Source organism: Channa argus, chromosome 16 (assembly GCF_033026475.1).
Source record: "Channa argus isolate prfri chromosome 16, Channa argus male v1.0, whole genome shotgun sequence".
Classification (NCBI taxonomy): domain Eukaryota; kingdom Metazoa; phylum Chordata; class Actinopteri; order Anabantiformes; family Channidae; genus Channa; species Channa argus.
The window spans coordinates 18,745,166-18,768,114 of NC_090212.1; the positions used below are offsets into that span (position 1 = coordinate 18,745,166).

The window sequence follows — 22,949 nt, forward strand, 5'->3', positions numbered from 1 at the left end:
GCATGCCGGACAGTGATCCTTCATCAGTATTCCTGCTCTCAGGAGCCTTTATGAACACAGGGCTGTGGTCTCAGGAAGATTAATGAATCCAGTCGGCTCGGGGAGCTGGCGAATTATCACTAAGCCCGAGTGCTCTCATGAATGCTAGGCTAAAGGATTGTAATGCAAGCTGCATGAGTCACAGCTGCCCAGAGCTAAGGATGAGTGTATGGAAACACATACATAATATGAATACACTTGCAATGTGTAGTCCTCTGAATCAATCAGTCTGAGATGTTTTGTACGGCACAGCCTTCAGAATTTGTAGCTGAATATGAGCTTATGAATGTGAGTTGCATGCAGTTTTTGAATGAATGCTTTAGTTTGGGTTAATGTCTGGAACACTTTCCGAAGTGTAGACTTCAGTATAGTAACAGCTCATTTTATGCTGTGAAACAATCATGCTGAATTATTCTTTGAATTAAATGTCAGCGTTTAGCATTTTTTTTAAAAAACATGGTCTAAAAAGCCACAGATGAATAGGATAAAATGCACATAAGAGATTCCTTCATGTTATGCATGAAGTCTTTTTCCATAATGTGTTTATGATGTTGTCTTGGTGAACTGAGACAATTGTGAGAGATGCACCACTTTCTCCCAGAGCGAGAAACAGGGGTGGACAGAGAGGAAATGAAGCTCACTGGAAATGTCTGTGTCTGAGTGTCAGACTTTAGTGGGAGCACACGTGTGAGGAGAATATGAAACTAAACCGCTCCTGCTGCAGAGTCGGTGGAAATGTTTGCCTGTGATAGGAGGTGGCAGCAGGTTTGGGGGAGCAGCTGTGCTGGTTAGAGCCCAGTGGCGGGTTAGCAATGTCAGAGAGGAGTGGGGAGACAGGCAGCAAACAGCTTGTTACTGGTAGGTGAGTGACGAAGATCTCTTTCCCTGGACACATCTCTCTTTAGCAAAACGGCCGACATTCATGTCTCAGTAAGTGCATACATTCAAATCTGTGAACATGTGGTACATAATAAATCATTGTCTTTCAGGGCTCACAGCTAAAAGGATGAATCACCAAATACCAATGACTTAAGTGGCTAGTTTTGCATTTCCTCCTGTTCATGTTTGTGTTTTGAATTGCTAAAAACATTCACGTGTGGATGGAATGGCAGTGGGTCCCCAGTGGGCTGCATAATTGAATCTGCAGAATGCGGTAAATGGGGAGAATCTTCCCATTGCAAGGAAGGAAAAGGGGTTTTGATCATAAAAGAACCCAGCAAGCAGCCTGAAGCATGAATAAATGCCGTCAGTAGGCACAACACAAACCACCGCGGCAACACAAAACAGGACGACTAGTATCGTAAACCACCGAGGAATCAAGTGGAAAACAGATTGGTGGGGAAAAAAGGCACCATATTATTTCCAGCAGTAGCAATGCCAAGCACGACATCTGGTGTATTATGCAAAACAAATTGAGTGTTCATTTGACAAAACAGTCAATAAAATCCACCCAAAAATCCCCATAAATGTTAGAAAGTATGTTGTGGATATGAACCATCTAAGTGTCTGAGTGCGAGTGACGGGAGACGTCTGTGGGTCGTCTGTACCTCCTTGACTCTCTGGATCATCGGCTGTAGCCAATCAGTGTTAACCTCGCAGTGGCTGTCCAAGAAGGTCAAGATGGAGGCCGAAGCCGAGTTAGCTCCACGCACACGTGACCGGATCAGACCTGAGGGAGGCAAAATGGACGATGAAGTCTGGATCCAAGTCAAATATCTACGAGTGGATTACATTTGATGTTGCTTCACTGCGAGTATAAGTGTCAGTGCTTAATGCAGCTGCTGGCATGAAACTAAAGCTCAGTGTGTCACCGTTAAAGACAGCACTCTGCTGATTTAACATGTCACTGTCAATTTACTTGACACAGTGACTGCCCCTTAGCCGGCAAGCAGCTGTATAATGGTTTCTGTGGCTCTGTATGAGCTTTAGGGAAACTCAGGTAAGTGTGTTAAAGCAAGCTGCCGATCATTAGCTCTTTAACCGCTGCATCCCCCGCTTCACCTACAATTACTAAGCATTCCTGCATCATTTGGATGTGTGCGAAATCATGCACCGAGCTGCTGCAGCCGCATGTCATCGCTGGATTTTCCAATCTGTTGGTTGTTCTTTACCCCGGCCCTGAAACTAAAAGAAACATTTGTGCTTTTGTGGTCGTGCCTTCTGGACTTTCCCCCTTTGGACACATTCAGCTCAAGAAGCACTTATTTTATACTGCTCTTCTTAATCTACCTCATTTTTTATGACGTTTTACTCTTTGAACTTAGATAATTTGGTTTGACAACTTTAATGCAAATTTGCACCACCACTACGTCGCATTATAACTCTCCATACCCCACAGCAACATTGGACATTGTGTGGCCACATAAATCCTAATCATTAAAAACTATTTTTGGTCAGTTTTATTATGATCATGGTTTTTTGGGAGGACAGCAAATTTTTACCCCTTAGCAGCATTTAAGCAAATTAATTCCTGAGATTAATTCACGAAAACCACGACTAAAAGGGATGGGACCCTTATTAAAGAAAAGAACGTTTCTCTATTGCTTTACCTACTTCTACTAAAAGTATTTGTATTTTATTTCTTTTCTTTTAGTAACCCAATGTAAACAGGTGTGAACTTGTGCCCTTGTAGGTGTAGTTTGCATGTAAGGGTAAAAAAAAAATGATTGTAAAAATCTACTATACTAGAGCAGCTGCTGACAGAAAATCATCCTCTCTGTCTCTTCTACAACACCCGCCCCCCGACTCCCCCCCTTGTTTTATTACTGAATGTCATCACGAAACGGAAATTGCTGTTGATCTTGATTGCAAGTGACTCACAGCATGTTTACAAGTGATGTTTCTCAATGGCAGAAGACATTTCTGCTGTAATAAGCATTCAAAAGCTCTTCACAAGTTATTTTACGTCTGTTTCTTATCTGTCTGCAAAAAAACCACATAAACTGCCAAGCGGCACAGTTGGTCTTAGAAAGCAAGGCACATTTGGAATGTGTTCTTTTAACGTGTCCAACTTCCCTATAGCTCGAACTATTTACAGATCTTTGCTCATTAAATCGTTTCTTTACATGACAAATCATCCATGTTTCTGGGATATTTATTTAAAGTTAGTGAAGCTTCCACACAACACAAAGCCTGTAGGAAAGAAACCAGTTAATTGGATTAAGTTGAAGTAGATGCCAGAATGTGCCTCACATTTTGCCCTTGCAACCACTTTAAATTGGTGGTTTAAAAAAAAAAAAAGTGTAAATGTTGAGCCGAGGGTGGTGTCTATTTTAAAGCAGATCAACTTAAGAGCATAACAGTGGTGCATCTACTTACATTAATATGCAGTTTAAACAGTCTCTGTAACAGAAGTTATTAATCTTTGACTTCAGTTTTGTTTACATTGCCTACACCTAATTAAACTGATTTATCTAATCATCTCGAGAGTTTCGTTTCAAAGTTTAAGATCATCAAAACAACATAAACTTTTTAAAATAGCTAATTGTGCAGCCCTGGAGTCAAATTTTAACATAAACCCATTAAGTTTATCTATAGTAAAAATGATGCTTGATGAGGAGGTTATGTCTCTCTAATTATTTAGATAATATTTGACCTTTTTTGCCACATTTGAAAATGTATGCATTTGCATACTGTACAAACATACAGTATGCCCGAGACCTTTAAACACCGTGTGCATTCATATGAAGCTTCACAGCAGAAACAGGTGGTAGCACATCTGGGTGTGAAGGAGCTTTGCTGAGTAAAGCGGTACACTACCCAAACCAATCCCACAGCTTGGTAAATCAGTAGCAGTGCTGAACAATGTCACCCAGCCCTACTTTAAAATCACTGGCCCAAGCTTGTGCCTCCCATGTATTATACACATTTAACCCACAGTGCCAGCTCTCCGGAAAAACGCAGCAAAAAGCAGCACAGTGACCATTTTTTAATCCTTAAAGATGTTTTACGGCATTCGCCCAAATTCTGGAAGTATTTCCTGAATCCTCTAGGTTCAGTCCTAGAAATCTAATGATAGTCCTTACCCCAAGTATGATGTAATCATTTTACCTTTGTTTCACTGGGATATAAGCTTCCATGGTTTATTTTGCCACGAGTATCTCACCTGGGAGACACCTGAATTGCCCAAACTTCGCAAAACCGGTGTTTAGTTCAGGTGCCACTCAAATTTCCATTTATGTGCATGATTAATAATTGTGTATGTAAAGCATCATTCATACATAAGATACAATTCAAAATGCTTTAAGTAAATTCAGATTAATACAAAAAAGAAACTAACATAATTAAGATCGAAGCAAATAAAAACATCATTATTTTTAAGCTGTAAATAAAAGTCTTTGTTTTTCAAATGTGCTTAATGCAGCTTACTGACTGTAAAAGTCACAGACTGCTGAGGCAAATATCAAATTATTTTTAGCTCTTTCAGTTGGTTATAAAGTGTCACAATTTGTTGCTTAGGTTGTTCAGTGGATTTGGGACCTTTATTTATTAAAATTTGTAAGTACAATATGTATCACACACTACTGAATGCAATGCTGCTAATAAATTTCTAAAGTCTTTTCCAGACTTATTTCGCAAATTCTCAAAGGTGAAAGTTATGTTTCTAGTTTTTAACAAGCCGAATGAAAAAAAATTTAGTTAATTAAGTTTTATATTAACAGTCTCAACTGTGCTAAAATAGTGCCACCGTATTACTAAAATATTGATATTAGCAGCTTTAAATGAAATACATTTTCTGTTGTATTTCAGATATTCACTGGCAGGCTGTTCTTGACTTCTCATCCGTAATAAAAGCCTGCGTCTTCGTGCCTGTTTGTGGTAACTTTGCACACGTTTCATGCTCGGCTGCTCGATGACCTCAGGCAGCAGATATACACATTAAAGGAGAGAAAGCCAACGAGGCCTGAAGGTGTGAAATCATTAGGAGCTGAGTAAAGTCGGAATCTTTAAATCAAAGAGAGGAGAACTGTTCTCTTTTACCTCCCAACAACTGCATTTTGTGCATTTTTGTTCATCCTTTTTAAAAAACACTTATATTGCACATTTTCACATAATATAAGCTAAATTTGCATTTACTTTAAAAAGCTAACTTGAGCTGACATCAGCTTCTGTACCATAGCTGGCCTCAATCCAACATGATAATGTTTTGTCTGCATGTGGTTTATAAGCCCAAACAGTCTTTATTCTGCAGTGAGAGCACCAACACAGGCAGCAACCAGAGTCACAGGGATTACTCGGAGGCAGCAAAACAAATCAGCAACGCCAGAGCTTCCGGCTTTATGATCTTTCTATGGCAAGAATTGAATCTTATTTAGAGATTTAATTAATCAAATGTAGAAAGCTGTGGGTGATGATTCAAACAATGCTTGCGACATTCATAGTTTTGCAAAGGAGAGTTTTTATATCAAATACATAAGAGCCCTACAAACTCTAACTCAAAGAACCCCACTTTTTGGCCGCCTCCCCCGTTTCTTCACACTCACCCTCTCTCCTCCCATTCCTCAGGCAGCGCACTTTGGGGATCTGAGAGAGCAGCTGGCAGTCCTCAGCTGGAAGATGGATAGCAAAAGAGACGGGATGTTAGGGTGGAAGAAGAACACACACGGAGAAAGACATGCCTCCTCATTGCCTCGTCACTCACACAAACCCACAAACACACCACAATGCCATGGATCTACTGCACATAAACACATGTAAACACATTGTTCACACCCTCGGGAAACATGCTGCACTATATGCTGATAAAATAGACTTACGCCACTGTAATATGAGCTAAGCACGTCGCAGCGCGCCATCACAAAAAATGCATAGTTTGGAGAGACTGAGTGCTTAAACAAAAAGCTTCCTTTCACTGGATAATTAAATTTAAAATCCTTTTTCCAAAAACAAATCAGGCGAGCAGTGTGTTCCCATCATCCACTCCCCCCTTTTCTACATTAGCAATATCTGGCACAGACCTTTTGTGGATGCATACAGACTGACATCATTACAAACCTCAAACAAATGCAGCTACACGCAGACACACACACACACACACACACACAGCCCCTTGGGAGGATTAGAATTAGCAGCAGAAAGTGAATGTGATCTTAAAGGATTGTGGATAGATCAAACCCTGCCCCCAGCAGTGATACAGTTATATGCTGTCATAGGCAAATGTGACAAGGTGTAATTTTCTTTGATGTAATTTGCTGCACAAACCGTATAGATTTTATTCAAGTTGGCATATCACAGGGGACATGCATGTGACAGCACATGTGTTTTTGAGGTTGATGTGTGTGTGTGTGTGTGTGTGTGTGTGTGTGTGTGTACTTTAGGAACTGGGCTCTGACTACCCAGGGCAGAAGAGCAGAAAGACATGGATCACACCAACTGAGCAAATGTCCTATACTTACTGCGTGTGAATGCTTTGCATGCATTATGCATTTACATGTGTGAAATTGCACCCTGGCATATTTTTATATATCCAGGTTTTAAATATAAAGTATGTTCACAAAAAAAACAAAAAAAAACAATGTGAGACTACTCACTGAAATATAAATATTTTGTTTTTTTGTTGATGGAGGTTTTGTTCTGTGATAAAAATAATGTCAGTGATCCAAAGTTGGAGTTTTGTGGATGTAATTTAAGCCAAATCTTCTATACATTTCCTGTTTGTACAATACAAGAAATATTATATAGTATATCTTTGACCTACAGGTCAAAAATGTGAGCTGCAAAAGTGTTCAGTGCTCAGTGTTTACTGCAGTGTCTTGGTGTATTCTGGACCAGCAGGAAAGTGCTAGTCACTGTGCTTGACTGAGGATAGTGTCCTTATGAGCAAGGCTGGCCCTAATGTGGTTAAACCTGGACAGAAGGACCCCTCCTCCTGCTGCTGACCGAAATCCCCTTAGCACCTTCTTTTACAGTCTGGCGGCCTGGTCACATGCACGGTCCAATCCGCTCACACTCTCACTGATTGTCTGCCCTCGCTGGGCAGGTGAAGCTCAGGTTAGACAAAAAAAAAGAAACCGCTGGTTTTACATGAGTATTCTTAAAAAACAGTATGGGTAAAAAGGACAACCAATGCATTATTAATATATTATTATAACCTAAAGTGTGGTGACTATGTAGTGATCAGCCACAGTATTTAAGTACTGTAGTTGTTTATGTACAATTAAAATGTATGTTTCTATACTTTATACAGTTAAGATACAACTCTGTTTATACTATATATATGGTTTTGTCCACTGATCTCACAGTACAGCATCCTGTTTGTCGGCCTGCAGCAGCAATATTCAGGCTTTTTATGTTTGTGTTTAAACTCTCACAACACATGGTTAAAGTTAGACAAAGACTGCGGTCTTGCTTAAGAAAGAAAATATAATATTCACTTCTCACACAATGTGTTGATTTGCTTTTAAACAAAACCACACTCTCTTTTGAGCCTGACAACACGCAGGACACAGGAATTGAACATCAGTTTGTGATGTGACAGTTTCCAATATTAAGATGCATTGTAACATAATCGTGCAGCGATTATATTTCCACCAAAAACATAAATCACATTTAAATGCAGTTTAGTTGTAGCTGAACATAATTGTTAGGGAACAGGGTCGGTGCATTTGTGTGTGACCTTGCATCCCTTCATTTGGCGTCAAGGACAATAGAGAATTTAAAGCAGGCCTCACGATGACCTAACTTGACATTCTCTATATTAAAGAACAGAATTAAACTAAGCTGAATATGTAGATGATGTTTAAATAAGAAAATACTGCAGGATCTTTTAGTTTAGATTTTTTGGAACTGATCTTTACTTTATTAAGTGCACTAAATATACTTTCTTTACTGTAAAGATGTAAAACATGAAAGTGGGAAAGACTAACACACATTGTAAAGTAATGTTTGTTACCTACTGACAATGTTTTTTATCTATTTCCATTAAACTATAAAGATTTCTCATATTTCTTATGCTTCATCCCACAAGAAATAAAGAATACAGCTTTCTGATCTCCACTGTTTATTTGGATGCATCTGTCATTAGGATACTTTTTCTTTAGCCGTGATTTATATATCAAATAACTGGTTGACCGCATATAAACAGTCCTGAAACAACCTTAGTTACTATCCCAAATAAGCCAGATGATATAATCAAGGTATTTGCAATGTGCTTTTCATTTTTAGGAGATTGGTTGTTCAGTCTTCAAGTAAGAATTTATTTTCACTGAACATCAAGTAATGATTAGGGGTTATAAACCTCAACTTTCACAGCAATTTTACTTTACTTTGCTTAGCAGAGTTTTATTAAAACACAGCACCAGAAAAAGGAAACAGAGGGAGACCACAGAGAAAAGCAGCAGGAAACAGAGCGGGAGGATAGTGGGAGGCTTATTAGTTCAGTCAGGCTGAGTTTAATCGAAGAGCCACAAACTGGAAACAAAGTGTGTCTGAAACGACAAAAATGAAAATGATAATCCAAAAGAGGGAGCTGGTTAACGGTCTTGCTCAAGGACACTTCAGCAGCCGCAGTCAGTTCTGAACCCTGTTGGGGCTGTCGGTCCAGCAGGGTTCAGGTAAAGGTTCGGGCAGCAGCAGAGGGGAAATAAATGAGGCATTAGTGAGCTAAGATCTCCTGCTGCTAATGCCGCTGAGACACTACTGTTAAGACGTCTGGCCAGCTCTGACACCTCTGAGCGTGTGCGTGTGTATGTGTGTGTGTGTGTAGGCGTGTGTGTGTCACCGTCTCAGTACACTGTGAATGATGCCGCTGTGCTGTTCCCACAGACAGAGGATGCATGTGGTGGTAATTACAGAGAATACTGTGGACAGTGTAGAGCATGAGCTAATGCTAATAAATGGGAATAATTACTAAAGTGTAGTTATCCTCTAATACTTCAGGCCTGGTCATTTTCTAAAAGTCAAGGTCAGCCAGACTAATCATTTGCTTTGATATACAAAATAAGCATTTTGTCTTTGTAGCAGATCTGGCTTATTTCTGCTGCTGCGTATTGTAGTGTGGTGAGCAAATCCTCTGGATGCTGTCACCTCTGATTCAACTCCTGCGATATCAGACGTCACTGTGACACATCTTCAAAGCTCCTGATATTATCCTCCCATCACAATTTTTCCATCATTTGGGCCTCTTCTCTCCGAGAATATTCCTTTGACATTTGCATCGGATTACTCACAGCAGAAGGTGGTGTGAAAAGAGCAACACACCTAGCAACCATGGTTAAAGTCATGATTTTAAGACAAGAGAAAAAAAAACACCTAATTCCCTCAGTGTTACTGCACCCTGCTCCGAAAATGTGGTTTTTATAATTCATAGCTTAAATGTATTCCTCCACATGATTCATTATATTGGCTGCTAATGGTGTGAAAGCAGTTTTAAAGCCTTCTCCACATTTGCAGTATTATTTTATAGGAACTTGCATGTCTTCATTAAATAGTGATGGTGGACAGATGAAACTCTCACGTTGGTTAGAAGGGGCCAGCCTTGCTCAAAACAAAAAGATTTCATCAGTGAGCTTAAAAATTAAGCTCAGGTGGTGTTAGGTAATAATTGTTTTGTGTATTTGTCAATCCAAACAACGCCTTTCACATACAAGTTGCCATGTGATCCATTGTTAAAATGAAAATACTGATAACCTAGTTAAAATATCCTACTTAGCCTTAAGTCCTTCTTATCTAATTCTCAGAAACAAAACAAAAGACCTCACTGTGCTCCGTGGTAGCTACAGCTTAGACAAACGGTGGCTTTCGATAGCACAAACACAAACTCACGATCAGTGCTGAAGTCATCTATCAGGATTATTTCTTGAATCAGAGATGGAGGACTTCGCATCAGGACACTGAGAAGCAGAAGAAGAAAGACGGAAATCAGCCGTGAAAAACATCTCTCCTGAAACATTGCTCCTGTCTGATTTGTGTTCAAACCTGTCACCTTTTGATGGTGCGAAGAAGAGTAGAGCGAGCCTCATTGTGGAAAGTGATGATGATGCTCGTAGAGGGGAGGTCTGTGTCATAATTCAGAGAGGCACACCTACAGAGAACAGATTACAGATTATGGGAGGGTGACATATGTGCTTTAGATGGCTTTCACATGGTGACCAGATATTTCTGGCCACCACACGCACGCGCACACACACACACAGGGACACTAGATTTTGGGCAGCTGTGATCAGCAATGATGCCCTGCGGAGTTGCATCCGCATTGTTGCTGTAGTGACATGGAAATATCTGGTTACCAGGCAACAGTTGCTGTTTTAATCTGTTACCTGTTGCTGGGAGCTTTAAATCCAGGTCAGAAGGCATGAAGATGAAATGTCATCTTTCTTCAGGCCATCTGCTGAGAGCAGATCACAGTTTGTGATACTTTTCGCTGAGATAATTGTTGTGCACTTAGTTGGAGAAGCAGGTCTACGTGCTATACTGCACACGGCTACTGTGTAAATGTCCTCCACCTGCTATTAAATGGTGTTGGAGTAACTTTTGGCCAAGATTAGCTAAAAAATATAAATAGGCCACACAAAGTCACATTCATCCATTTACATTACATGTGTCTTTATACAAATTCCCCAAATCATCCTTAACGGAGTAAATGAGGCTCTTCAAAACTCTAAAATCAACAGTCCCAGCAGTCAGGATACTCACACAGTCCAGGTTTAAAGCATCTTATTTGATACCTTAACTGTAAGTCTTCTTCTTTTACTTTCAGCTGTTCCCTCTCAGGAGTCACCACAGTGAATCATGTGCCTCCATCTAACCCTGTCCTCTGCACCCTCTTCACTTACACCAACTACCTTCATGTCCTCCCTCACTTCATCCATAAATGTCCTCTTTGGTCTTCCTCTAGACCTCCTGCCTGGCAGCTCCAACCTCAGCATCCTTCTACTAATATATTCACAGTTTCTCCTCTGAACATGTCCAAACCACCTCAATCTGGCCTCTCTGACTTTATATCCAAAACATCTAACATGAGCTGTCCCTCTGATGTCCTCATTCCTGATCCTGTCCATCCTCATCACTCCCAAAGAGAACCTCAACATCTTAAGCTCTGCTACCTCCAGCTCTGCCTCCTGTCTTTTCTTCAGTGCCACTGTCACTAAGCCGAACAACATCGCTGGTCTCACCACCATCTTGAAGACCTTTCCTTTCATTCACGCTGATACTCTTTTATCACACAACTCACCTGACACTTTTCTCCACCCGTTCCACCCGTTTCTGTTTTACTGCGGCTAAGCTTCATTCCTCTGTATCCAGAGCAGACCTCCACCTCTCTAGATTTTCCTCCACCTGCTCTCTGCTCTCACTACAAATCACAATGTCATCTGCAAACATCATAGTCCATGGAGATTCTTGTCTAACCTCATCTGTCAGTCTGTCCATCACCAGAGCAAACAAGAAGGGGCTCAGAGCCCATCCTTGATGCAGACCCACCTCCACCTTGAACTCCTCCGTCACACCTACCGCACATATAGCTCTCATACATGTCCTGCACCACTCTAATATACTTCAGACGTCCTCATACAATACCACAGCTCCTCTCGCTGAACCCTGTCATACACTTTCTCTAAATCTACAAAGACACAATGCAACTCTCTATGACCCTCTCTGTACTTCTCCATCAGCATCCTCATAGCAAATACTGCATCTGTTGGATTCTTTCTAGGCGTGAAACCATAAGTACATGAGACAGATTTTTCTACACCGCTCTAAATGTCTCTCTCATGTGCAGCCAAAGCTTTAGATTAGTCCTTGATCTTCTTATGCAGATCAAAGCGGACAGACAGTACCTGGGCTAAGGCTCGACGCCTACTCACCTGTAGTGTCTGGTGTCCCTGATGGCTCGCTCGCTGCCCAGCCGGTCACTCTCCTGCTGGTTGAAGGCGTGTTCTCTGTATGGATCGTCCCCAGGCTTCAGCTGCTTCCCAGACAGGTAGGCCTTCTCGTCGAAGCTGCCCAGTAGCTGGCCCTGCTGCTCGGCCCGCTGGGGCTGGGTCACCTGCAAAATGCGTTGCAAAGTGTGTTTGAATGCTCACACCAGCCAGGAAAAGTGGATTAATATAAACAGTTGAGACCCAGAAGCAATTTTTAAAAAAAGCACAATAATTTAACCCGAGGCAAGAATAAATGACAAAAAATGAAGAGTGTCATGGAATTTAAATGACATACAAGCAAAAATCCTCTTTCTTCAAGTCAGAACCTGTTAGAAATGTAGACGAGACCGACTGAATGTTTCACTGAAGTGGAGGCAAAAATGACAAGCATTAGGTTTCTCAAATGCTTGAGACTGAAAGCTGCTCCTTGGCCACAAAAGTCTTAGCAGAAGGTCCATTTAGTACTGTAGCTTTTCTGGATGTTGGACAGTTTCACAGGATCTTTTTCAGCAAATGGAGTTTGTCCGCACATTGTGGAACTGTAGAAAGTTACATTTCCATCTTTTTCAAGGACTTCTCAGCCTTGGGCACTTAAAAGTCGAACTCTGTGGCACCACAAGTATACTTTAGTAGGAGAGATGCTGGCTATTAGTGTTCCTCTTTAAAGTCAATACAGAGACCTTTCTTGCCTCTTGCTATCCCCTTTCCTCTGTCTACAATAAAAAAATAATATTCAATAAAATGCTTTAAAAAAGTATTAAACCTTTGCTGTACTGTATATTTCATTAGGTGATTAACGGACTGACCATTATGTTTATAACAATAAATGACTAGTTTATAATCAATATAACTAGAAATGTTCACTGGCCAAGGTGACTTTCTATATTTTTATTTGAACAAAAGTCCAAAACGTAATGAAGTACAGAAAAATCCCAATCCTCCCAAATATTTTTTTTTGTTAAACTAGTATTTCCAAGGTCAAACATTGAGTCTGACACTTTTTGAATTTTGAATTTATCAACCGACAGAATTTAGACTGAGAAAGATCTATTTATATATTCACACGCAAACCAAATGAAATTAACCAATAAGAAACATGGACATGCAAAGACACCAAATAGAAAATGAGACACCTTCTGATGCACCGGCCATTCATCCATTCTCACACACCCACCATCACAAAATTGCTGCCCTGGACTTTGGAAACACATGGACACACGTGGGTTCAGTGAACTGACCTGAGATGATTTAATGACTAACTGGTTCAACCAAATACCCCTGAAAGTTCATCTATGTCCACCAGGAATTTTACCCTGCACCTTTTATCATCCATCATCAGCCAAATGATTAAAATGTAATTGTTACTTTCTTATTCAAGTCACCGTGTCAGTGGTAACATGGCAAAATGGGAAAGGAACTCATCAAACCAGAATAAACTGTCTATAAACCCTCGGTAATTAATGGTAATTAATTTTTCCAGCTAGTTGGTTTAACACTGGCGGGCAGCCTGAGAAGAGCAAGAGCGAGGCTGAAACAGCTGATGAATACATAAAGAGGGATGGGAGTTCTCATCAACAGAGGGGCAACGGCAAAATGAAATAAAAATCAAAGGAGGGAATAAGAACGGATGAAGCTTTGTTCTGTAGTTTCACAAGGAGGATTAAGCCAGTGAGTGAGACCTGGTTTTCAGTCCCACCAGAGGAGAAGTTTCAAGGATTCACACAGAAACATCCACAATGCAGAGTCAGAGAGAGTTCACCATCACTATGCCCGACTGTAGGTAAGTGACCATAAATATTATTGTATTTTTATCATGATAACAGATAAAATCACTGTCTGCAATGCAGGAGCCCTCTATAATGACAAATCCATAGAGATTTGTCGGTCATCGCACTCGTTTGTCTTTGTGGTGTCGTTTTCAGGCGGCTGTGAGATGTTCAGCACACTGACAGCCCAGCACCAAAACAGCCTACAGAAAAACCAGCAGCACTCCTCCTGTTCAACAACAGCCAAACCAAACCGTTCAGCCCCTTCTCTTTAAAGAGCCTCACACCACCCAGAAAGCCATCTCTGTTGGAGATTACCATAAAAAAACAAGCTGGCAGACACATGAACTTTACATACACAGTTTGAGCTTAGAACACAATCTAACACGTCACACATGGATAGGAAGCGGGTTGAGGAAGATTGTGTCAGCTGGAAAGTGAAGCTAGCATGCAGGCTAATGTACAGCATGTGTCTACGCTAGCTAACATGACAGCAACATACACATTACCAATAATGCATCACTCTCTTAAAGAGACACACAAACTCCCTTTTTATTTACTGCCCAATTTATTTTAGACTTTTAATGCTTTTTTGTTCATATTTTGTAAAAAACAAAAAAAAAACAAAAAACATAACTATGTACATTTACTTATGTAATGATGTGGTTAGATGCAAATGTGGGTTACATCAGTTTCATATTTTACTTTATAGCTACATTGAAATTCTACTTACTCCAAGACATGTGTTTGATACGTGTAGTTACGACCTTCCCTGCAGATGGAGGTACATATTACACATATATCGATTTACTCCTAAAATATGACCTATTTTTTGGTTATTAAAGAGTTTGACTACATTTTATGGATTCACAAGATTATTGCAAACAATTCCCAAGCTGTCATCCACCTTTTGTAACTGCAACATAACGCTACAGATTAATCTAGATATTAAACAAAGAATAGTTTTTGGTACTTTGTTTTTGGGATAACATTTTTGTCCTTTTACTTTTAAATTTGAGACCTGAACTTTTTCTGTCTGTATATTGTGGTTTCTTAAAAAGCGTTTTTTTGTGTATTCCCTTAAAATTCTCCTGTATTTCATATGCACAGACTAATCATCATTTTATTCCTTTTACTTATTTTGTTTACAGCCCATGCCAACCGATTTAACAGCAACTGCTTGTTCTTAAGCTCGAGGGGCTTAATAGGCTTTAGAACAAGCTTATTCAGACTCACCAACTGTAATCTATATGGATTCAACACATTAGGAAGAGCTTCAATTGACTTTTCAGACTATGCCTTCTCTGGCTATTTTATGCTGGATTGTGCACAGTTTTTATTTAAATCTGAAGAAAAAAGATGAATTACATTAGTTTTGGGCACCAAGAACTAATAATACTACAAGCTACGGTAGCTATGTAAATGTGAAATAAGTTTGGAAATAATGTCCAGAGCTTGGCAGCTAGAAAAAAACAAGAGTTTGAGATATTTATAAATAAATATATATATATATATATATATATATATATATATATATATATATATATATATATATATATATATATATATATATATATATATATATATATATATATATATATATATATATATATATATATATATATATATATATATAATATATGGAATAAAACTCTTACATATTTATAAGAAACACGCACATACACAGTGAAATTTCCGGTTTGATGCACTTTTCTGTGTCATTTCTGCTTTTAAGGCCACGTTTCTTATCATTTGTGAGGATAAACTAGTTCAACTTGTCCATTCTCATTCTCCACATCACCATGGAAAGGACACCAGTAAGGCTGCATGCCTATTTTTATCACTACTATAATTTTAGCAGTTTTATCTTTTGTGACAGGAACCAGGGGCACTGAGATGACAGCGGCGGGCCATAAACTAGAAATTTTGGAAAACAAATGGTGGCATTTGACAATATCTCACATGACCAGTGGTAGCTTCACATTATTCTCAGTGGTATGATGAAAATCCCACCAGCAATATCAGACACTAAAGCATTTTATTCTTATCAAGTCAAACCTCTTTCCAAACTGCTGCATCATGTATTCCTTGATAGTCCACAAATATCACCATAACTAAATATTAAAAAGCTACAAAACAATGGTGCACAGAGGATAATAAGACAAAAATAACAGAAGGCACTTTGAGGCTTAGTCCCTAAAATAAATATGAACCTTGTGTGGAAGATGAACAAATCCGCTGGCTCCCTTAAGACAAGTTAAAAGCCTCAACAATCACACAGCAGTAAAATCTGCCTGATTGGCTGGAAATAAAGCTCTGTTGTGGCTCCGAGTCCCACAGAGGACACACAGCGTATTCGGTTATGCCATGGTGACGTAGTCCGTTTGAATCCTAATGTATTTTTATGTTTTTTCGGTCAAATCACAAATTAATTCTCCTTTTTTATCCAAATTGGAAAAATGTTTCTTCCATAAAAAAATTTTCTCTAATTTTTCTGCCAAATATTTTGACGCTTGTACAGTACTGTATATTGTGTGTACTTCAACCGATACTGTAATACTGTTTGCAGGATTTATTAGCAAGTTTGTCACTGTTGTTTTCTTGTTTGGATCAGCAAGTGCATTATAGTTATGTTACTATTATACCTTTAGAACTCCTGGTGCTTTAGATGTCTGATATGTCAAGCTGTATTTATGGTAAAAAACCTGGCTTGTCTTCAACATTTCCATTTGAGATGACAATAAAAAGCCTTAAAGCTTCTTAAGGAGGAAAAAATCGTAAAACTTGTGTCACAGGGCAAACTTACAAGCCTTCCATTTTACTTTCATTCGATAAACTGTAACATATACAGTCTACGCAAAACATTCACACAATGGCGTGATAGAAGTAAAACAAATTTCTAATCTAACCGTAATAAAACGGAATCAAGACCCAGAATTTTCCATGATACTATAAAGCTGCTTTTGCTCCATGTAGAGCGAGAATCACAGAGAAACTCACAAACAGAAAATGGCTTTCACCAACCTGTGACACAAATTTCACTTGTTGGTGCAAAGTGTTTTATTTTTCTTATTACTGCTGAACAGGTATGAGCCAAAGTTGAGCTGAATAAGTGTAGGAGCTCAGATTTTCATAGACGTATATCACTTTTAACTTTCTGTATTCAGTAAAGAAAAGAAACTAAAAGTAATTACAAATATTTTGTAGTTGAGTGTTTATAGTATAATAAATCACATATTCATCCATAATGTATAATAATTTGTAGCATTACATTGATCCAAATAGGTCTCTTCAAGATATGACAAGCCAGGTCACCAAAGACAAGCTTAGATATCAGTGCTTTGACAGTGTAATGAATGTGTGAGCATTCAAACTGGGGTATGTTAAAGAAGTTGAATGGTTATAACCCTGCTGTTTGTGCAGGTATTTCTAAACATATAGATATAAAAATATACTTTTATGCTGAAACACACTAAATGGACTAAAAAAAAAAAAAAAAAAAATGCATTTGACTCTGAATGATGGGGGCTTCTAATGTTCACAGCATTTACTGCCAATGCTGGAAAAGTTTGGGTGATTTCACATGTGTGGTTTTCCATAGTCACTCTTCTTTCTCATCCACAGTGGGTCGGTCCATATGGGAAAAGCTGATGTCTTCTGACTCAGCCGGATTTATTCACAGAACATGACATTGTCATTTTTGGGGGTTTGCCACTGTCAATCAAATATAACACCCACATAATCCAGATTAGAGTTCTAGAGTAAATAATGATAATGAAGTGTTTCAAACTGTGATTGGTGCACGTGTTTGTGCTGCTGAAACTTTCCGCTTAATGTTTTGTACAGGATGTAGTACTGTAATGGAAAATGTTACTAATCCAAGCTCAGACAAGACTGTAAACGGCACATTTAACCTAATTCTCTTTTGCACTGTTTCTATGATCACGCGCTGCATCTAATAATTGTTTAGTCAGAGAAAAAAGGACCTTGTGGTCTAAATCAGGGCCCCATGCTGGCAACTCATAATCAGATCCACTGTGCTTTAAAGACTTGACCACACATATGAAAACACATGAGAGATGTCACATGAAGTGGGAGCTGAGGATAGAGACAAACTGATTGGCTGGATGTGGATCTGATGGTGAAGCTGTGACAGCAGATGTGGAGGTCAGAGAGGCCGACCTTTAAACAGATTTGGACTGTTCTCACTCACACACACTCACTCGCTCACTCGCGTTCTGTTAGTGTAGAAAGAGACGAGTGATGCCGGGAAATGAGGGCGGTCAGCAGAGGAAATGAGGGGAGAGAAAAAGCGAGGCCAGTGAAAACAAATTTCACAAATGATGTCGTTAGTGAATCAAATGCTACTAATGAATGGACTTATGGTGGTGGTGGTGGTGGGAACAGAGTGAGAGAAAAGAAAAACACAAAGAAGAGGGTTTGAAGGAGGGATATGAGGAAAGGAAATTAGGAATTAAGGAATCAATAAAAAAAGAAAGACAGATGGGAAGGTCAAAACAATAACAGAAGAAAGGAAATCAGTGATGAGAGGGCAGAGGGCAAAAATAAAGAGAAAAAGAAGAGAGGGAGAATGGAGGGAAGGAGACAAATAAGAAAGGAAAGAATGATGGCGTGGAACTGTAAAAAAAAGGAGGAGGGAAGGACAGAGGGAAAAGAGTGAAACATACCTGCCGATTAAAGGAAGAGAAAAGTGAGAATGGGGAAAATGCATAAAAGGAGAAAGAAAGAAAGACCAATTTTCTCCCCCTGCTGTGCTGCCTGTGAGCTCAGGTCAAGCTGCAGCGATGAAAGTCTCAGTTTGGTGATAAAGGTGAACGACCTCGCTGAGCAAATCAATGACCAACTACAAAGCTCGAACCCACCCGATCTAAAGTTCACAGTTCATAGACCGAACTGATTAGAACTAATGTGTGTGTTCCAACCCCATCGGCCTGCGCACTGTCCCGGAGAGATAAGACATTTCTCTGTCACTACAGTCGGACACGCTCTTCGTTCAAATTACTCCAATTATTTGCATGCACCGCCCTGGACACACTCTTGGCCTGTGTTCACATGCATCTGCTGCAGACAACAGTTTCCTTTTTTTGGGGGGGGGGGCGGCGGCTCGCAAGCATTCGAGTGCCACAACAGCTCCACAGCTTTGGCATTTGCCCTTGAATGATTAGATTCTGTGAACAGTTTTAATGATTCTGCTTAGGCGGGAGTCGCACACCATGGCATGTTGGCGCACATCCTCACACACAGCTCGGTACATTGTGAAAGAGGCTCCAGTGAACTTTAATGCCTCCGCAGTCCCTGTTTACTCCAAACACAACTCGATATCCATATTTAATTGAGTTGTCTGTCAGCTCGGTTATGGAGCTGCAGTCGCACTAAGCAGCTGCAGAGCAAAAAAAAACAACAATGAACTTGTGTATTCCCCCTAAAATGCCACACATTTTTATGTCATTTGCACTTTTAAACATTATGAATCTGTGTCAGATTTTCCTCAGCCTGAAAACTTTGCTACAGTGGATTAATAGCTAATTGGTGGATTAGTCAGCTGGCAGAAAAAAAAGTCTGCAACTATTTTTGCTCTTCAAACAATTATTTCAGGTACAACTATCAAACAAATTGGTGGCTCCTGCTACTCAAATGTGACGATTTGATTTGTTTTGTCCGCAGAAAAACTCCAAACCATCACATACGAGAAGCATACACCACAATGTATTTAACATCATTCCATCACGATCACTGTACATGTAGATTGTGTCAGGTTTTTATCATGTCGGCCCCTTCAGTTCTCCTCATTTCATCCTCGTTTACAGGCTGAAACCCACAAGCCACAGGTCTCCTAACTCTTTACACCGAATGCAACAGAAAACCCTGCAGCCAAGCAGACCGGATCTCCTAATCTGAGCTGGTATAGGCCCACATACAGTCCCATCACACACTGCTCAGGCCTTGTCTAGATATACAGTGTGTATATATATATATGTGTGTGTGTGTGTTGGTGTGTTGCCACCTGGAGGGGGTACTGCAAGTCAAGTCCACCGCACCTACAGTCACATTATTACCAGAGGTTATTTTCACTCCTCCGCCCTGGCGCAGGCAACAACAGGCGAATACAGACCTGACCTGACTGAAATAGGTCTTTGATGACAGGCTGGAGCGCAGAAGCGTTTCTCACTGCCCTGATTAAGCTGAAAGCCCGTGTTTTCTCGCCTCACGTGGTAAATTCAAGAAAGGTGTCCGCAGCATAACACGGTTAATGAGGCGTTTGCGCACGACGCACAGGACTTATGGAAAAGCCTCTTAGGCTACTTGCGGTTCTCTCGTGCTCGCGGGGGAAAGCACGGAAAAGCAGGAAAAAAAACCGACAACGCGAGCAGGCTGCTGATTCAACAGCCTGTAGGATAACGGCACTGTTTGGTTACACATGAAGAGGTCGAGGACGGTGTTGAAGACAGAACATGTCTGTCACCGCAACATATTGCTCCCGTGATGCCCAGCTGTGCACCTTCACCACCACCACCACCATCTACATCCTTATTATCCCAGGTTTCACACACACACATGCACATCAACATGCAGCACACACTCTCCTGCAGCTCGGCGCCGTGCGCAGCGCCGCTCTCCGTCCCGCTTTTCCCTTTATCCCACACAGCCGCGCTCACTCACTATCAGCGCGATGGTCCTGTCGTCCCGGTGGATCTCCAGCCGACCGGGGACCCCCTTCTGCCCGTGGCCCCTGCCGCGGGTCTGTGACGCCGACGACGACGGCGACGACTGGGGTTTGTTGTCCTGCCACAGGTAATAAAACGTCCCCAGGATCCACGCAACGGTCAGAATCGCGATGGCGTTGGCCCGTATCCTGCGCATGGTGAGCCCATATGGAGGGCTCTGGATGCGAGCCCGGCTGGTTCAGGTCCGTCCGCGGCAGAAGGTGCAGCCTCCCCTCTGGTGATGGGTTGAACCGCAGCGCAGACCGACAGCCTCTTATCTCTCCGCGAACGGGCTCCTCTGGCGGAGCGCTGCCTCTCTGCTGGGATTTGCGCACTAACAGAGCCACGGTCCTAGCGCCGAGTCATCTCATCCCTCTCCACACACGCACACACGCGAGGGGAGGGTGTCCAATCTGCATCCAGCAGGTGAAAACCAAAATTTTGACTCATTTAGATGCAGATGAGCTGGAAGACAAAGGAGATGACACAAGATTTTTAAATTGTTTTCTTCACATTAGAAACCTGTGAAACCAGATTAAACAGTCCTGCTGTGAACCCTTTCCATTGTCTGATGCACTGGACATTTAAAATTTGAGGACAGAAACAGTGTCTGTTCTAAGCCACAGACCTCAATGTGGAGCTTTCATAGGGATCAGTTCTTCTCTTCTTGCTGAAACACTGAACAGCCAGACACCACCGCAGGTAAATAAGAAAATATGTTGACCTGAGTGAATTGATCCTTTAGTTTCTTCCATATTGCTCCCGCCTCCAGCCAGACTTTGCACATATACTGCAACAGATGTATGCTCACAGTTTTAGAAGCATCCTTTCCAACTATACGCAGCTCACACAAAGCAAATTACTGTAGGCAGAATTAAAAAAAAAAAAAACGAAGCCTCTGCAGTAACCAGCAGCGTCATTTAGCGCCTCCTGAGTTAATTCTGAATAGATGACCTGTGAATAAATTAGGTGTTAAAAAAAGTACTTTATACTGAAAATACCTACCCCCCCCCTCCCAAAATCCATGGTGACCTTTAAAAGGCACCACAGTCCAGCAAAGAAATCAGAGCAGAGCTGTAACACCCCAGAGGCATAACAGAGGCTGAAATTGTTCATCTTCTTCCTCCTCTATACTAGAAGAAGCATAACAAAACAGCCCACGGCATGAGCTCATCCAACCCCACCTAACAGCAGCGCACTGTGAGAGTGTGTGTATAAGCATCCACGCAGCTGGGCCCACCACCACGACGCCACCAGGAAGTTTCGCCTCATCAGAAACACACACTACAAAATGCGATCCAGAAACAGCTAAATGAAATCAATACTTGCTTTAAAAAAAAAAAATGGAACTGTAGTCGGTTCCATCAATCGAGCATTTGTTTTTGTGATGAAGCGTGGTGACTTTAATTGGTTTCTATGTAACTTTTCATCCGCACCCATGTCTAATATGGTTTATGGTTTATCTTTTACACAGAAGCTGAATGGTAAATAAAGGCTTTATTAGTAAATCATTAACAAACACTCTCTATGTTAGCCAGACACTATTAACAGGCATTGCAGCATCATCCATATGATCATTAATTCTCTGGAACAGACACACGGGACTAAACTCCATTTAACAAACAAACAATTAGGCCTTTTTAATGATTTTTGCTACATTAAAGCACCTTCTTATCAATATTTGATACTGCATATAGAGTTTCAGTGAACTAATAGCTGCAGCTTAACTATCTGTCAGTAATCGAGTCCCATTTCAGTTTTGACTTTCAAAACCCGACGAGAATCTTGAACGTTGTACAGATGCACTCGTTTGTAATCGCATCCCCGTTGGCTGCTGCGTGATGTTTGCAACGCAGTGTTTTCGAAAAGCACGACTCGCATCCAATGGACCAAACTGTCGGATGTTCTCACGGTGCCTTTGTGTTGGCACGGGCTCTCTGATTCTTTTGGTGTTATTCCGTGTGGGATTATCAAGTGTTGGGGCAAAAGTTAGGATCTAGCAACCAACAAAACATGGAATGTAAATATGGAGCATTGAAGGATGTGACAATGCAGAATAAAACCCAAATATAGACTTTGTCCAAGGATAATAGGATGAAGTTGTAACACTCAGCAATGCGAAAAATGCAACACTAAGCATCAAATGAAAGGCACATGATGACCCAGGTTGGATTTTATATCAAACACTTTAGTCATTTATGTGAAGAGCCTCTATTCCTCCTCAGTTAATTGAATCAGCTCAGTGTAATTGCACTTTAAAAATAAAAAAAGTCTAACAAGCTGCAGGGCAGGGATCCATCCCCTGTGTCTGCTGCCTCTCTGAAGCTTTGTATTTGGAGGTTAATCTCATTACACATATAAGCCGTCTATTCCCTCGCCTCCATCTCGTCATGGAGAGGCCTGTCAGCCAGCAAGAGCTGCCCCGCATCCACAGAGAAAAAGGTGACGGGGGGGTCAAAGGCACAGCTGGCTCGAGGCTGGGAGATATTTGTCATCATTGGTTCGGACAGGGCAGCGCCTCTCGTGGTGCTGCTGTCACCGTTATCTCCGGGAAAGACGGT

The 22,949-nt window shown here is 40.8% G+C and overlaps 1 protein-coding gene across 3 annotated transcripts in view; it reads right to left on the reverse strand.

Moving 5' to 3' along the window:
- Positions 1-20,689, reverse strand: part of galnt16 (UDP-N-acetyl-alpha-D-galactosamine:polypeptide N-acetylgalactosaminyltransferase 16) — a 33,872-nt gene extending 13,183 nt beyond the window's left edge. The window contains exons 1-6 of one of the 3 annotated variants that reach the window (XM_067478927.1): positions 20,345-20,689; positions 11,841-12,022; positions 9,962-10,060; positions 9,802-9,869; positions 5,523-5,588; positions 1,587-1,708 (exon numbers count right to left, since the gene is read on the reverse strand). In XM_067478927.1, the coding sequence (XP_067335028.1) occupies positions 1,587-1,708; positions 5,523-5,588; positions 9,802-9,869; positions 9,962-10,060; positions 11,841-12,022; positions 20,345-20,545 (738 nt within the window). In that variant the 5' untranslated portion in view covers positions 20,546-20,689. Of the gene's footprint in view, positions 1-1,586; positions 1,709-5,522; positions 5,589-9,801; positions 9,870-9,961; positions 10,061-11,840; positions 12,023-14,021; positions 14,201-20,344 lie in introns of those variants that run through there. The other 2 variants (XM_067478929.1, XM_067478928.1) reach the window with 2 other exon arrangements.
- Between the last annotated feature and the right edge of the window lie 2,260 nt (positions 20,690-22,949).